The sequence below is a fragment of the Rhinoraja longicauda genome, unplaced genomic scaffold, assembly GCF_053455715.1.
Source record: "Rhinoraja longicauda isolate Sanriku21f unplaced genomic scaffold, sRhiLon1.1 Scf000268, whole genome shotgun sequence".
Lineage (NCBI taxonomy): Eukaryota > Metazoa > Chordata > Chondrichthyes > Rajiformes > Arhynchobatidae > Rhinoraja > Rhinoraja longicauda.
The window spans coordinates 77,803-95,433 of NW_027601486.1; the positions used below are offsets into that span (position 1 = coordinate 77,803).

Here is a 17,631-nt window from a genome sequence, read left to right on the forward strand (position 1 = left end):
TGGGTTTTGTAGTCTTTTGCTGGCAGCCATGATGGTTTGTAGTCCTTGTTGCATCCACCGGGAGGAAATGTATCTCCCCTCTATGACTCTACCTCTCATGATATCACAGTATATTCCTCTCACAATCTTGTACACCTCAATAAGATTACCCCTCATCCTCCCTGTGCCCCAGGGGAAAAATGTCCGAGCCTGCTCGACCTCTCCCAAAAACTCAGGCCCTTGAGTCCTGGCAGCATCCACATAAATCTTCTCTGCACCCTTTCCAGCTTGACAGCATCTTTCCAAGAACATGGTGAGCAAAACTGAACCCAGTACTCCAACCTATCTCAGGAAGACACAAAATTCTCAACAGGTCAGGCAGCATCTCTGGATAGGAGGAACAGGTGACCTTTCCAGTCGAGACCTTTCAGAATGAGAGTCAGGGGAGAGGAAAACTAGAGGTTTGAAAAGGTACAAGGAACAAATGGAATGAAAGGTAGCGCAGCGGTAGAGTTGCTGCTTTACAGCGAATGCCGCGCCGGAGACTCAGGTTCGATCCTGACTACGGGTGCTGCACTGTAAGGAGTTTGTACGTTCTCCCCGTGACCTGCGTGGGTTTTCTCCGAGATCTTCGGTTTCCTCCCACACTCCAAAGACGTACAGGTATGTAGGTTAATTGGCTGGGTAAATGTAAAAATTGTCCCTAGTGGGTGTAGGATAGTGTTAATGTGCGGGGATCGCTGGGCGGCACGGACTTGGAGGGCCGAAAAGGCCTGTTTCCGGCTGTATATATATGATATGATATGATAACAGAACAAATTAGATTCTCTAGGACCTGAGCTACAGGGAGAGGTAGAGCAGGCTAGGACTTTATTCATTGGAACACAGAAGGATGAGGGGTAATCCTATCATAGAAGGTCATGAGAGGAGTAGGTTGGGTAAATGCAGTCTTTTGCCCCGAGTAGGGAAATCGAGAACCAGAGGACATCGGTTTAAGGTGAGAGGGGAAAGGTTTAATAGGAACATGAGGGGTAATTGTTTGTTCCTTTACACCTTTTCATCCCTCTAGTTTTTCCCCTACCCTCTCCACTGATTCTCAGTCTGAAGACGCGAAACATCACCTATTCCTTTTCTCCAGAGATGCTGCCTGTCCCTGTGAGTTACTCCAGCATTTTGAGTCAGTCTTCGGTGTAAACCAGCATCTGTAGTTCCCTCCTATGTGTGACAATTCCATCCTCCCTCCCTCCCCCTTTCCCCCCTCGCCCCATCTCTCACCCTCCCCCACTTAATCACTCTTTCTCCCACCTCCCCCACCGTTGTGGCTGAAATGAGCCCGCCAGGTCTCTTGGCATAAGACCAACAGACGCCCGGCGCTGCAGCAGGTAAAACAGGCTGAACCAGCGCTGGGCGTCACGGGAGTTGGGCAGAAAACCGCTTGCCGCGGCTCCAAGTTCACACAGGGCAAGCGGAGGCGAGCGGGCACCTGTCTACCTGTGTGGTCGAGTTCAAAACGCCGCGCAAACCCTCCAGAACCCAGAACACTGGGGCGAAAGTATCCGGAATACATGACCTGGACAGAAATCAGAGCGTGTAAATAGGGACACAAGACTGTTAAACTGAGTCCCGGAAAAGCTTTTTGAGAAACCAGCTTTGAAAGCTGCGCCGAAGGCGGCTGATTGAGAGAGAGAGAAAGAGAGAGAGGCAGACAGGCACGCAGAGAGAGAGAGAGCCGGACGATTATTCGGGGCGCTGCATGTGGACTGGTAGGTTGTAGTATACCTGCTACTGAGCAGCAGCAAGCGGGAGAGAGGCAAGCACCGGCTCAAACAGCGAAGATGGAGAATAGTCCAGCAGACGTAAGATCGGAGCTACACGCAGGTGAGTCGGACGGGGTGGAGGGGGGGGGGGGAGAGAGGGGTGGGGAGAGGGGTGGAGGGGGGGGAGAGGGGTGGAGGGGGGGGGAGAGGGGTGGAGGGGGGGGAGAGGGGTGGAGGGGGGGGGAGAGGAGTGGGGGGGGGAGAGGAGTGGGGGGGGAGAGGAGTGGGGGGGAGAGAAGTGGGGGGGGAGAGGAGTGGGGGGGGGAAGAGGAGTGGGGGGGGCAAGGTGAGGAGTGGGTGGTGGGGGTACATAATCGGAGACTGTAACGCCCTCCCCCCCCCCTCCCCAGTGTGTGGACTGGAGGCTAGCGGCAGTCAGAGGGAAGGCGGTAAACGGTCGTGCGAGTCCCTTCTTCAGACCCATTTTTTTAAAGGAAATTGATGTTTATCGGGTTGAGGCCCAGAGAATGGGGAATGTTTGTTAGAAAGAATGACACCGTCCGGCCCTTGAAGGCCGCACTGCAGATGCTGGTTTACAAAAAACAAAAAAAGACACAGAGTGCTGAAGTAACTGAGCGGGTTAGGCAGCATCTCCGGAGAACGTGGACTCTGGAGAAGGGTCCCGACCCGAAACGTCACCTGTCCATGTTCTCCGGAGAAGGGTGGGGCAGCGGGTAGAGTTGCTGCCTCACAGCGCCAGAGACCCTGGTTCGACCCTGACTACGGGCGCTGTCCGTACGGAGTTTGTGCGTCCTCGCGTGGGGTTTTCTCCGGGTTTCCTCCCCCACGCCAGAAACATTGTCAATTGGCTAATTGGCAGAGCAAAAAATTGTAAATTGTCCCTTTGTGTGTGTACGATAGTGCGAGCGCTCGGCCGAATGTGTCTGATTCCGCGCTGTATCTCTGAACTAAACTTGTTTTTAAAAAACTGAAGATGCTGCCCGACCCGCTGAGTTACTACAGCACAAACATTGCCCACAGAGGGTTAGCAGCCGGCTTGTGACGGGCGCTCTCGCCGCAAACTTTTTAAAGTGTAAGAAAATAACTGCAGATGCTGGTACAAATCGAAGGTATTTATTCACAAAATGCTGGAGTAACTCAGCAGGTCAGGCAGCAGTTTTTCAGGACAGAAGGAATGGGTGACGTTTCGGGTCGACACCCTTCTTCACTCTGATGAGAAGTCTGAAGAAGGGTCTCGACCCGAAACGTCACCCACTCCTTCTCTCCTGAGATGCTGCCTGACCTGCTGGTCACACTTTCCTGCATTTGGCCCATCTATATACTGAGATGCTGCCTGACCTGCTGAGTTACTCCAGCGTTTTGTGAATAAACAAAACTTTTAAAATGTCAGCGAGTTCCGCGGTGAAGACAATGGGGGGGGGGGGGGGGGGGAGTTGGGAACGGATCCGGGTCTGCGAAGCGAAATTCAGGCTCCTGGTCCTCGGTGGCCACTCCCCGCCTTCACCGAGCCGGCGGCGGGGGTTGTGGGGTGGGGAGAGATTGGGGAGCGTGGGACGGGGAGACTGCGAGAAACCAATTCGTTCAGTGACACCCGCCGCACTCTGCGGAGTGGAATCAGACGTGTTCTTGTGCAGCAGTGCATATCACAGCGCTTGAAAGATTCAGTCGTATGTTCATTCGAGATGGGAGTAGCCCTGGACCGTCTCCGCACAGGGTTCGGCCGGTTCAATTTCAACATGCATCGTTGAACCAGATTGATCCCTGGGATGGCGGGACATTCATATGAGGATAGACTGGATAGACTGGGCTTGTACTCTTTGGAATTTAGAAGACTGAGGGGGGATCTTATAGAAACATATAAAATTCTTAAGGGGTTGGAGAGGCTAGATGCGGGAAGATTGTTCCCGATGTTGGGGGAGTCCAGAACCAGGGGTCACAGCTTAAGGATAAGGGGGAAGTCTTTTAGGACCGAGATGAGAAAACATTTCTTCACACAGAGAGTGGTGAGTCTGTGGAATTCTCTGCCACAGAAGGTAGTTGAGGCCAGTTCATTGGCTATATTTAAGAGGGAGTTAGATGTGGCCCTTTTTGCTAACGGGATCAGGCGGTAAGGAGAGAAGGCAGGTACGGGATACTGAGCTGGATGATCAGCCATGATCATATTGAATGGCGGTGCAGGCTCGAAGGGCCGAATGGCCTACTCCTGCACCTATTTTCTATGTTTCTATGTTGGGGGTTGCGTCCATCAGCAGCCTGGGTGTGTGGAGCAGACCAGCAAAACAGCGCATTTTCGACTGCGCTGTCCTCCGTCCCCCTGGTGGAGGGGTAGACCTCACGCCCCCTTGACCACAGCACATTGCACTGGCGACAGCGCCTGGAGGGCGTTACATAGTTTCTGCTGCCTCAAAGGAGGAGAAGGAGTAGAATTAACCTGCAAACATCTTTTGGTACGTGGTTAGCATGCGACAAAAACTTTTCACTCTACCTCGGTACACATGACAATAAACTAAACTGAAACCAGAACACCAAGGTCGTTGAGGCAGTTACTGTCGCAACGTTTAAAAAAAACATTTAGACAAGAACATAGATAGGACAGATTTAGTGGGATACTAGAACAAGTGGACCCGTTGGGCCCAAAGCTCTCCTGCATTGGTGCAGCCCCCTCTCCTCTCCCCCGCCCCCTTCCCCTCCCCCCCACTCAATCCCCCTTATCCTCCACCCACCTCCCTCCCTCCCCAGGAGATAGATTTAAACTTAAAAATGTGAATAACTTTAAAAGTATAACAGCGATTTCAATTAAACTTCTTCCATTACCACCAAAGGAGAGAAGGAATGGGTGACGTTTCGAGTCCAGGCCCTTCTTGAGACTGATTTGTTCGGGTCAAATTCAACTTTGCAAATTTGGTTGGGGCTGCAATTTACCAGGGACTTGGGAAGGTTTCGAGATCACCTCCTGCCGCTGAGCTGCATTTAACAGGCCTATATCTTCCAGGTCCCCGTGTGTGTTAGCTGTAACTAATTCTGGCATGAGATCAATCAAATTTTAATTGTTGGGCACGACAACAGGAGTGTCTGCAGCCAGGCACAAAGCCAGAAATGCCTTGAATTCTGAGCCTTCCTGACAAAGGGGGGGTGTGACCATGGTGGAAGGAGGCCAATGTCCTTCAGGAGTCAATGAGTGCAGTCAGAAGGCCAAAGAACCAAGAGCAAGCTATCCACTACTGGGGATGTTCACAGACTGTCAGACAGAGAGACCTTAGATAGACATCTGTACATTTCTGGGGCAGCACTGTGGCACAGCAGTGGATTTCCCAACTTGGGGGGGGGGGGGACGGGGGGGCTGCTGTGAGGGAGGGGGAGGAACCGTGGATGACCCAGCGTCCCCCACCAGGAGGGAGGAAAGGGAGAACAAAGCAGGATACTTGGTACCTATGTGTAGGAAAAAAAACTGCAGATGCTGGTTTAAATCGAAGGTGGACACAAAATGCTGCAGTAACTCAGCGGGACAGGCAGAATCAAGAAGGGTCTCAACCCGATACATCACCCATTCCTGCTCTCCCGAGATGCTGCCTGTCCATCTGAGTTACTTCAGCATTTTGTGTCTGCATTGTAACGATGTCGGCTCCCTTTGCATGGCGACTATTTGCTTTCCTTGGGTATGCAAACAAAGAATTTCACTGTGACTTGTCACATGTGACAATAAAGTATTTATTTATACAATACAATATTTCTTTATTGTCATTGCACAGGGGTACAAATGGATTGGGAATGCGCCTTCCATACGATGCAATAAATTAATTAGCTAATCAGTATAAATTTAGACAACCCAATGAAACAAAATTAGAAACAGTTTTAAAACAGAATAAAGTTCAAGTAGGTCTGTGCCGGTTCGCTGTGTGATGTGGCCATCCGGCTCAGCAGGACCGGTTCATAGCAGCTATGGCCCTGGGGATGAAGCTGTTCCTGAGCCTGGAGGTGCGGGCGTGGAAGGCCTTGTAGCGTCTGCCCGATGGTAGAATTTCGAACAGACTATTGCAGGGGTGTGAGGAGTCTTTGTGAATGCTGGTGGCTTTTCTGAGGCATCGTGTGCTGTCTTTGCCCTCCAAGGCTGGTAGCTGTGTTCCGATAGTCTTCTGAGCTCACTCATTCATTCATGCGTTCATTCGTTCATTCAAGTTGCTACCTCACAGCGCCAGAGACCCGACTTCTATCCTGACTACCGGTGCTTTCTGTACGGAGATTGTAGGTTCTCCCCGTGACAGTGTGGGTGTTCTCCGGGTGCACCGGTTTCTTCCCAAATTCCAAAGAATTGCAGGTGTGTAGGTTAATTGAATTCTGTAAATTGCCCCTCGGGTGTAGGATAAAACTAGTGTACGGGTGATTGCTGGACGGTGTGGACTTGGTGGGCCAAAGGGCCAGTTTCAACTAGGTATCTTTAAACTAAAACTAAACAGTCGTTCAGTTCAGACTGAAGAAGGGTTTCAACCGAAAACATCAGCTACTCTTTTTCACCTGGGAGATGCTGCCTGACCCGTTGAGCTACTCCAGCATTTTGTGTCTATCTTCCATATAAATCAGTATCTACAGTTCCTTCCGACACAAATAGTGTGACCGGCTAGGACCATCTCTTCAGAAAAACCTCCAACTACCAACCAAAGACGTACAGGATTGTAGGTGACTTGATTTGGTAAATGTAAAAATTGTCCTTAGAGTGTGCAGGATAGCATTAATGTGCAGGAAACGCTGGTTGACGCGGACGCGGTGGGCAGAAGGGCCTGTTTCCGCGCTGTATCCCTAAACTAGACTAAACTACAGCTTTCTGCTGATGTGGTGGGAATTCCATTTCCCCAGTAGTAGTTTAGTTTGGTTTGATTTGGTTTGGTTCGGTCCACGCCGACCATTGATCACCGGTCCGCACCCATTCTATATTATCCCACTTTCTCATCCACACCCTACACAGTAAGTGCAATTTACAGGGGGGCAGTTAAGCAAAAAAACGCACATGATATGGGAGGAAACCAGGGCACCTGTAGGAAACCCAGGCGGTCACAGACAGAACGTGCAAAGTCCACACAAACAGACAGCAGCCAAGGTCCGGATCGAACTGGGGTCTCTGGCACTGTGAGGCAGCAGTTTAGACACAAATTAGGCAAAAAGTGCTGGAGTAACTCAGCGGATCGGACTTTGTTGGCTTTACCTTTCACTAAATGTTATTCCCTTATTATACATCTGTCCACTGTAAATGGCTCATTTGTAATCATGTATTGTCTTTCCACTGACTGGATAGCATGAAGAAGAGTCTCGCCCCGAAACGTCACCCATTCCCTCTCTCCTGGATGCTGCCTGACCTGCTGAGTTACTCCAGCATTTTGTGATACCTTCGATTTGTACCAGCATCTGCAGTTATTTTCCGACACGGATAGCAGGCAAAAATACCTTTTCACTGTAGCTCGGTACACGGGAAAATAAACTAAACTGTACATCTCCGAAGAGCATGGGTAGGTGACGTTTCACATTCGGACCCAAAACGTATGAACCTATCCTTTTCTGCCAGATGGACTGCCTGACCTGTTGGGTTACTCCTGTCTTTGGTTTAAACCTGCATGGTGCAGATCCTTCTTATCACACTGAGAAACATGCCAGCCTGGATCACAGTGAAATGTGGATGAAACCAAGGGAGTTACCCTGATAGAGTGGCACTATGTGGGATAAGGTACTAGTATTGTGTAATTTGTGGCTGATGTGGTTGTGGTATACAGGGACATGCCTAGTAAGGACGACTATATGCACAACGGTAAAGAGAAGAGAGGATAGCAGGTACAAATAGTCCTGATGGCGACAGGAAGAAAGACAGAGTGGCATGGTGGCGCAGCTGGTAAAGCTGCCACCTAACAGCGCCAGAGACCCAAGTCCGATCCTGACCTCGGATATTATCTGTGTGGAGTTTACAACTTCTCCCTGTGACATAGAAACATACAAAATAGGTGCAGGAGGAGGCCATTTGGCCCTTCGAGCCAGCACCGCCATTCATGTTGATCATGGCTGATCATCCACAATCAGTAACCTGTGCCTGCCTTCTCCCCATATCCCTTGATTCTACAAGCCCTTGGAGCTCGATCTAACTCTCTTTTAAATTCATCCAGGGAATTGGCCTCCACTGCCTTCTGTGGCAGAAAATTCCACAAATTCACAACTCTCTGGGTGAAAAAGTTTCCTCCAACCTCATTTTTAAATGGCCTCCCCTTTATTCTTAGACTGTAGCCCCTGGTTCTGGACTCCCCCAACATTGGGAACATTTTTCCTGCATCTAGATTGTCCAGTCCTTTTATAATTTTATACGTCTCAAATAATCCCCTCTCATCCTTCTAAACTCCAGTCAATAAAAGCCCAGTCTTTCCAATCTTTCCTCATATGACAGTCCAGCCATCACAGGTATTATAGACAATAGACAATAGACGCAGGAGTAGGCCATTCGGCCCCTCGAGCCAGAACCGCCATTCAATGTGATCATGGCTGATCATTCTCAATCAGAACCCCGTTCCATACCCCCTGACTCCGCTATCCTTATGAGCTCTATCTAGCTCTCTCTTGAATACATTCAGAGAATTGGCCTCCACTGCCTTCTGAGGCAGAGAATTCCACAGATTCACAACTCTCTGACTGAAAAAGTTTTTCCTCATCTCCGTTCTAAATGGCCTACCCATTATTCTTAAACTGTGGCCCCTTGTTCTGGACTCCGCAACATTGGGAAAATTTTCCTGCCTCTAATGTGTCCAACCCCTTAATAATCTTATACGTTTAGATAAGATCCCCTCTCATCCTTCTAAATTAACTTCGTGAACCTACGCTGCACTGCCTCAATGGCAAGGACGTCCTTCCTCAAATTAAGAGACCAAAACTGCACATAATACTCCAGTCTCACCAGGGCCCTGTACAACTGCAGGCAGGCCTCCTTGCTCCTACACTCAAATCCTCTCGTTATGAAGGCCAACATGCATTAGCTTTCTTCACTGCCTGCTGTACCTGCACGCTTACTTTCAGTACTTACTGTGTGGGTTTCCTCCGGGTGTGGCTTCCCTCCCACATCCCAAATACTTACGGATTTGTTGCTTAATTTCCCCTGGAAAATTGCCCCCTCGTGTGTAAGGTGTGGATGAGAAAGTGGGATAACATAGAACTAGTCTGAATGGGTGATCGATGGTCAAGTGGGTATGGGGAGAAGGCAGGTACGGGGTACTGATTGAGAATGATCAGCCATGATCACGTTGAATGGCTGGCTCGAAGGGACGAATGGCCTCCTCCTGCACCTATTGTCTATTGTCTATTGTCAAACTCCACACAGATAACATTGAAAGTCTGGGTCTTTTTGGACTGGGAAGCAGCTGCTCTACCTGCTACACCACTGTGCCGCGCAGTGTGTTATCTGAAGTTGGAGAATTCAACATTCGTTTGATAGTTTTGTTCTGCTTCTTTCGTATGTCAACTACAACAATCAAAAGTGGCAATTGGTGCTTCAGAGTACCATAGTTGACGCTTTGCTGCAAATTTTGCCAGTTCTGTAGAACTACCCAGGGTGGACGACGAGGACGTAAAGCAGCTCCCACCCCATAGTTTTGTTTATTGTCATGTGTGCCAGGGTACAGCGAAAAGCTTTTTAGTTTTCTTCTGTCCAGTCACCGGAAAGACTGTACATGATTACAATCAGCAGTGATTACATTCACAGTGTACGGATAAGGAATAAGATCAGTGGAAGGAAATAACGTGAGTGCAAGGTAAAGCCAGAAAATATAGTTCAAGGGTCCCCGATGGGGTAGATGGTAGTTCAGGCCTGCTCTCTGTGGAAGCATGGTTCAGTTGCCATGCTGAGAGAAACAGTCGCTGAATCTGGAGGTGTGAGCTTTCACACTTCTGTTCCTTATGCCTGATGGGACAGGAGAGAAGAGGGAATGGCCAAGGTGCCCAGACCCTCGCGAAAACCAACCTCCCTTCCATTGACTTCATCTACACCACGCTGCCTCGGCAGGGCCACCAGCATAATCAAGGACCAGTTTCACCCAGGTCATTCCCTCTTCTCTCCTCTCCCATCGGGCAAGATGTACAGAAGTGTGAAAACGCACACCTCCAGATTCAGGTGCAGTTTCTTCCCAGTTGTTATCAGTCAACTGAACCATCCTACCACAAACTAGAGTGGTCCCGACTCCAGTCTACCTCATTGGCGGAGTATCTTTAATCAGACATTACTGGACTTTATCTTGCACTAAACATTATTCCCTTTATCCTGTATCTGCACACTGTGGATGGCTCAATTGTAATCATGTGTTGTCTTTCCGCTGACTGGTTAGCACTCAACAAAAACTATATAGTATAAGAAAATAACTGCAGATGCTGGTACAAATCGAAGGTATATATTCACAAAATGCTGGAGTAACTCAACAGGTCAGGCAGCATCGCGGGAGAGAAGGAATGGGTGACGTTTCAGGTCGAGACCCTTCTTCAGACTCAACAAAAGCTGTTCACTGCACCTCGGTGCACGTGACAATAAACTAAACTGAACTCAACTCAACAGTGTCCACAACCCGCAACAACGCGAGATGACCAGTGATTAGCTCTAGGATCTGGAGCAAGCTCTAGGATGCTGCAGGATGTTCCTTGATCAGGAACATCCTCCAGCAAAAGGAATGTGATCATATCTACTCCTCCAGTAACGTTGCCCAGTTGACTCTTGGTTTCCTTGTGGGCCCAGCGATTTGTGGTTGACTAGTAAAGCACCTGCCATTCGACTCAATTGCACAAATGGACACTGCTGTAAAAGTCCCAACATATTGACAGGGTAACTCATCCACCCTCTCAAATTCCGACAATGAGCCCAATGGCCATTGCGAAACAAACGCCTTGTTTAAAACTTTTAAACTTGGTTTCTTCCTTGTTGCTTTCTGACATGCAGTGGAAGCAAGAATCCTACTGCATGAACTGAAGATTGCTTGGCCCACCGTGCTCTAACAGAGCTCCCTGTTTAGTTTAGTTTAGTGTAGTTTAGTTTAGTTTTGTTTAGTGATACTTAACGGAACTAGGTCCTTCGGCCCACCGAGTCCGCGTCGACCAGCGATCACCCTGTACACTAGAACTATCCTACGCACAAGGGACAATTTATAATTCTTACCAAAACCAATTAACCTGCAAACCTGTAGGTCTTTGGAATGTGGGAGGAAACCGGAGCACCCAGAGAAACAGGGAAACACTATCACAGGGAGAACGTACAAACAGTACAGACAGCGCACGTAGTCAGGATCGAACCTGGGTCTCTGGAGCTGTAAGGCAGCAACTCTACCGTTGCACCACCGTGCCACACAATGTCCAATGTACAATGTTGACTCATTCTACCTTGCACTTCCCTTTCCCATAACCCTGGAGATTTCTCCAAGTATTTACCCCCTTGCATTTATCCTATCAACCAATATCAACTGGTTTTGGGCAAGTGGCCAAGAGAGCAGCACAGTACAATAGACAATAGACAATAGACAATAGGTGCAGGAGTAGGCCATTCAGCCCTTCGAGCCAGCACCGCCATTCAATGCGATCATGGCTGATCACTATCAATCAGTACCCCGTTCCTGCCTTCTCCCCATACCCCCTCACTCCGCTATCCTTAAGAGCTCTATCCAGCTCTCTCTTGAAAGCATCCAACGAACTGGCCTCCACTGCCTTCTGAGGCAGAGAATTCCACACCTTCACCACCCTCTGACTGAAAAAGTTCTTCCTCATCTCCGTTCTAAATGGCCTACCCCTTATTCTCAAACTGTGGCCCCTTGTTCTGGACTCCCCCAACATTGGGAACATGTTATCTGCCTCTAATGTGTCCAATCCCCTAATTATCTTATATGTTTCAATAAGATCCCCCCTCATCCTTCTAAATTCCAGTGTATACAAGCCCAATCGCTCCAGCCTTTCAACATACGACAGTCCCGCCATTCCGGGAATTAATCTAGTGAACCTACACTGCACGCCCTCCATAGCAAGAATATCCTTCCTCAAATTTGGAGACCAAAACTGCACACAGCACACAGTACACAGCGATAGAGCCGCTGCCTCATTGTGCCAGAGTCATAGGGTCCACCAGGAGGGAAACAGGCCCTTCTGCCTAACTTGCCCATGCTGTTCAACATGCCTCATCAACTCTAGTCCCACTTGCCTGTGTTTGGCCCATATCCCTCTAAACCTTTCCTATCCATGTACCTATCCAAATGTTTTTTAAATGTTGTGATAGTGCCTGTCTCAACTACCTCCTCCGGCAGGTAATTTCACAAGCCTACCACCCTTTGTGTAAAAATGTTGCCCCTCAGTTTCCTATTAAATCCTCCATCCGCCCCCCTCCACCCGCCCCCCCCCCCAAAAAAAAAAACCCCCACCCCACCCCACTCACCTTAAACCTATGTCTTCTGATTCCCGGGTTCGATCCTGACCTCGGTGGTGTCCATGCAGAGTTTTGCACGTTCTCCCTGTGACAGTGTGAGTTTCCACTGGGTCCTCCGGTTTCCTCCCACATCCCAAAGACGTGCAGGTTTGTTGGTTAATTGGCGCTAGTGTGCAGGACACAAAACTGGGATAGAACATAGAACTGGCATGCGGGTGATCGCTGGTCAATAGACAATAGACAATAGGTGCAGGAGGAGGGCATTCGGCCCTTCGAGTCAATGTGATCATGGCTGATCATTCTCAATCAGTACCCCGTTCCTGCCTTCTCCCCATACCCCCTGATTCCGCTATCCTTAAGAGCTCTATCCAGCTCTCTCTTGAATGCATTCAGAGAATTGGCCTCCACTGCCTTCTGAGGCAGAGAATTCCACAGATTCACAACTCTCTGACTGAAAAAGTTTTTCCTCATCTCAGTTCTAAATGGCCTGCCCCTTATTCTTAAACTGTGGCCCCTTGTTCTGGACTCCAAAGAGGTACAGGTTTGTAAGGCCATTGCCTACTGCAAAAAAAAAAGGTCAATTGTCCCTGGTGTGCAGGACAGTGCTAGTGTACAGGGTGATTGCTGGTCAGGGCGGACCAAAGAGGCTTGGAGTCCATCGGTGTGGACTCGGTGGGCCGCAGGGCCTGTTTCCGCGCTGTATCTCTAAACTAAACTGATTGCCTTTGACTGAGTACGACTGAATCTCGTCACGCGGCCCTCTTGATCTATGCATTCCAGATGATGCCAAACAGCGCAAGGATGATTCTTCTAACCCAATGAACATAGCAAACTCACATGCCCACCCAAACCAGCTATTTCCACATTTCCTTATGACGTGGAAGGCAGCCATTCGACCCATCTGATCATAAGGGATAAGGGATAGGAGCACCATCAGGCCATTCGCCCCGTCAGGTCTAATCCGCCATTCAATCGTAGCTGATCTATCTCACCCCACCGGCCCACCCAACCCCATTCTCCTGCCTTCTCTCCATAACCCCTGACATCCGTAATAATCAATTGCTGCCTTAGAGCACCTGGAGACCCAGGTTTCGATCCAGACTACAGGTGCTATACTGCCTCACAGAGCAATTTAATTCCCCACTAATTTTCCCTGTAACCTATTTTGCCCACAAGCCTTCCTGCGTCGTGCGAGCCTTTGGTGAGACTTTAAATGTAAACAGTGTCGCAGTGACTCAGCGGGTGGAGATTCTGCCTCACAGCGCCAGAGACCTGGAACAGCACAGAAACAAACCCTTCGGCCCACCAAATCCGTGCTGACCGTCAACTACCCATTTCCTCCTCTCTTACAAATCCTCTTTGTTCTGTCAAAACCTACCTACCACTCCATCAATCCCACATTAATCCCATTTTGTCCTCCCCATAGTCTCGTCAACTCAACTGAAACATAATTTAGATATACAGCGTGGAAACAGGCCCTTTGGTCAATCACCCTGTACACTAGCACTATCCTGCACACCAGGGACAATTGAACTTTTTTTTTGCAGTAGGCAATGGCCTTACAAACCTGCACCTCTTTGGAGTGTAGGAGGAAACCAGAGGACCCAGAGAAAACTCACGCGGTCACAGCGAGGATGTGCAAACTCTGTACAGACAGCACCCGTGGTCAGGATTGAACCCGTGTTTCTGACGCTGAAAGGCAGCAACTCTACTGCTGCGCCACTGTGTGAATATGATTTGACTGAGTGTGGGGTTGGGTTGCATAGAAACATAGAAAATAGGTGCGGGAGGAGGCCATTCGGCCCTTCGAGCCAGCACCGCCGTTCATTGTGATCATGGCTGGTCGTCCACAATCAATGACCCGTGCCTGCCTTCTCCCCACATCCCTTGATTCCACTAGCCCCAAGAGCTCTATCTAACTCTCTCTTAAATCCATCCAGTGAGTTGGCCTCCACTACCCTCTGTGGCAGAGAATTCCACTAATTCACAACTCTGGGTGAAAAAGTTCCTTCTCACCTCAGTTTTAAATGGCCTTGGACGGGGAAGAGATGTGGTGGGGCGGGAGACGCTCCGAGGTAGAGCGAGGTAGAGTTGCTGCCTTACAGCGCTTGCAGCGCCGGAGACCCTGACTACGGGTGCTGTCTCTGCGGAGTTTGCACGTTCTCCCCGTGACCGGGTGGGGTTTCTCCGGTTTCCTCCCACACGCCAAAGACGTGCAGGTTTGTAGGTTAATCGGATTGGTATATGTGTAAATTGTCCCGAGAGTGCGCAGGAAGGTATTTGTGTGCGGGGATCGCTGGTCGGTGCGGAGTCGGTGGGCTGTTTCCGCGCTGTATCTCCAAACTGAGCTAATGTAAACTGACCTGTCATCTCCCACGCAGGCGACCCACCCACGGGTGACCGTGCCAGCCTCGCCTCCGCCTGCGGGCTGACCGACCTGGACTGCGTAATCTGCTTCTCGCCCTTCGACAACGTCTTCAAGGTGCCCAAGCTGCTGAGGTGCGGCCACACCTTCTGCCTCGAGTGCCTGGCCCGCATCAACGTGTCCTCGGAAAACGTCAGCGCGGTCACCTGCCCCTTCTGCCGCCACCTCACCCCGCTGCCGTCGGGCAAGGGGCTCCCCGCCCTCGACAACAACCAGGCCGTGTTGTCACACCTGCCCTCGGGCATGCAGACCGTGCCCAGCATCCGCTTCAGCCGGGACAAGGGCAAGCTCTACACCAAGGCTCCGGAGCCGGGCTCCTTCCTCAAGCCCGTCAACAGCATCAGCATGAGCCTGGACGTGGGCCAGCCGGCGACCAGGAGACGCGGCTCCAGACAAAACATGCCCTTCCGCTCCAGGTGGTGCTATTACATGGCCATCTTGTGCGTGGTGCTCCTCACCATCGCCCTCGTCATCTCCGGGGTCTTTATCTTCGTCATCGTGCCCTCTGTCACCAACCGGCAGCAGAACTCGACACGTCCCTAATCCCAACAACCCCTCGCACCCCCACCCCACCCCACCCCCCCCCCCCCTCTCAACCCCAATCCCACCAAGGATGAGAACTTGTCGGAGAGCAGGAGGAATCACAGAGGGGAGGAGCAGTGAGAGAGGATGTTGCTGAACTCTCCTGGGAGAGAGGAGGAGAACTTCTCTCCAGAGACGCTGCCTGTCCTGCTGAGTTACTCCAGCATTTTGTGTCTCCCCATCAAGGACGAGCTCCATCAGTGCCACGGACTTCAAGCCAAGCTCTGGTCATGGACACACGTCCCGAGACATCTTTCTTCTGGCACCTCGGGTCCGGGATATTGTCTTCACAAAGCCATCTGCAAACTCATCAGGGATAGGACTTTGCTATTATAGACACAGCCACAAACTCAACTGGGCTAAGACTTTTTCCCTTATCGACCCAGCAACAAACTCATCTGGGCCTGGACTTTGCCCGTAGAGACTTTGCCCGGACTTTGCCCGTAGAGAAACGCAAACTCAACTCAATCATCGCCCCTCAGCATCGGACCTCCACGTGATGGTCTTCCTCGTGGTCCTCTCGTCTACGGTCACAGGAGATGTTTGGTGGACAGTCCCAATGCATCACCAGCTCTGAGGACCATCTCCCAAACTCTGAGGACCATCCCAGTCACCGGAGAAGTGCGAATCTGAGGAAGGTCCCGTGGCAAGAGATACCATCTCAGGTGGACGACGGCTTCCTCAACAGAGCTGAACCGTCCGAAGCAGGGTGTGTTTTGGGATTCCAGACCTCGGGAGCCCATTGAACTGAAGGGACTGCTGCCAGTGCAGCAATGAAACTCACATCTGCGGGAGCGAAAGGAGATGTACGCCATAGATAGGCAGATGGAAGTGCAGGGAGTAGAGGGATATGATCATGTGCATGCAGAAGGAATGGGTGACATTTCGGGTCGAGGCCCTTCTTCAGACTAAGTCACCGGGAGAGGGACACGAGAGATGTGGAAGGGTAAGGTGCGAAAACGTGAGATCCAAGGGGACCGAGATCACGGAAAAATGTTGAATAGAGCATTGTTAGCTAGGGGAAGGTGACAATGAGGCATACAAAGTAAAGTTTAATCAGGACAGTCAAACTAGTCGGAGAACTAGGATGGGGGAGCGGCAATTTCATGTGAGGTGCCTTGGACATGGGTGGGGAGAGATTTGACTGGGAAGATAGGACGGTGTCGAGGTAGGTGGAAATAAGTTCGGTGGGACTCTTCCCCTCCCCCTTCCCAGTTCTCCTACTCCTCTTCCCCTCCCCCCCTTCCCAGTTCTCCCACTGTCCTCTTCCCTTCTCCCTTCCCAGTTCCCCCACTGCCTTCCTGTCTCCATCTATATCCTTTCTTTGTCCCGCCCCCCTGACATCAGTCTGAAGAAGGGTCCCGATCCGAAACTTCACCCATTCCCTCTCCCTGACATGCTGCCTGACCTACTGAGTTACTCCAGCATTTTGTGACACCTAGGATAGGGGAGGGATGGAGAGAGAGGGAAAGCAAGGGTTACTTGAAGTTAGAGAAGTTAATATTCATGGTTGTAAGTTGGGTTGTAAGTTGCCCAAGTGAAATATGAGGCGCTGGTCCTCCAATTTGTGTTGGGTCTCACTCTGGCAGTGGAGGAGGCCCAGGACAGAAAGTGTGTGAATTGGAAGAGGAGTTAAAGTGTTTAGCAACCGGGAGATCATGTTGGTTTAGGCGGACTGAGTGCTGTGTTTTGCATTTTGTGTGTCGTTGGTGTGTTTTGGACGGAAAGACTTCCTCTTGATTGGGTTCCAGGTGATAGGATCTAAATGGAGGTGTTGTGACATTCTGAAATGTTGCAAGGACCCGGTATGCATTCCTGGACTGCATTCAGATGCATAAATCCACTGAGATCTTGTGCAACTCTCAGTTGAGAATAATGGGCTGGCACACACAAGATACAAACAACAAGCAGTAGGTTACCTTGCGTAAATATTTCTCGCAATCAGTGCCCTTTCGTGTTCCACCACTTTGTGCATTGTTCAAGATTCCAGCACCTGCAGTTCCTTGTGTCTACATCAAAACACCTCAGCTTATAAGTTGGCCGTGACATACATCCGTTGTATGTTACATATGACAAGTATCTTTTGGATATATATAAATATATTTTTACTGATAACGTCTGTTCTTATTTAATCAATTGAAACTGTTTTGAGGTGGAGGTATATGAATTTCATCTGCTGTCAGAAGTCTGGCAGGACTGAATTTCTCTTTAAAGTGAGCCATTGATGTTTTAAATATTAAATTAAGTCTGTTTTACCAAAGCTTGGTTCAATTCCTGCACTGTGAGAAATGTTCCTTTCAATAAATGGTTTAACTCCGGGGAAAATATTCACAGTTAGGCACGGCAGCGCAGCTGGTAGATCCACTGCCTCACAGCGCCAGAGACCGGGTTCAATCCTGACCTCGGGTGCTGTCTGTGCGGAGTTTACACGTTCTCCCCGTGACCGCGTTGGTTTC

The 17,631-nt window shown here is 50.0% G+C and overlaps 1 protein-coding gene across 1 annotated transcript; it reads left to right on the top strand.

The window, feature by feature from the left end:
- The first annotated feature begins 1,814 nt into the window (after nt 1-1,814).
- Nucleotides 1,815-15,136, top strand: LOC144590719 (RING finger protein 225-like). The gene is made up of 2 exons (XM_078395145.1): nt 1,815-1,857; nt 14,550-15,136. Exons 1-2 carry the CDS (start codon nt 1,815-1,817, stop codon nt 15,134-15,136), a joined length of 630 nt encoding a protein of 209 aa, XP_078251271.1.
- The last annotated feature ends 2,495 nt before the right edge of the window (nt 15,137-17,631 follow it).

Bases quoted from the DNA above. Each gene is read 5' to 3' on its own strand.
- LOC144590719 (XM_078395145.1), top strand. From the start codon at position 1,815: ATGGAGAATAGTCCAGCAGACGTAAGATCGGAGCTACACGCAG. The intron at 1,858-14,549 runs GTGAGTCGGACG...TCTCCCACGCAG, and splicing joins AAGATCGGAGCTACACGCAG to GCGACCCACCCACGGGTGAC.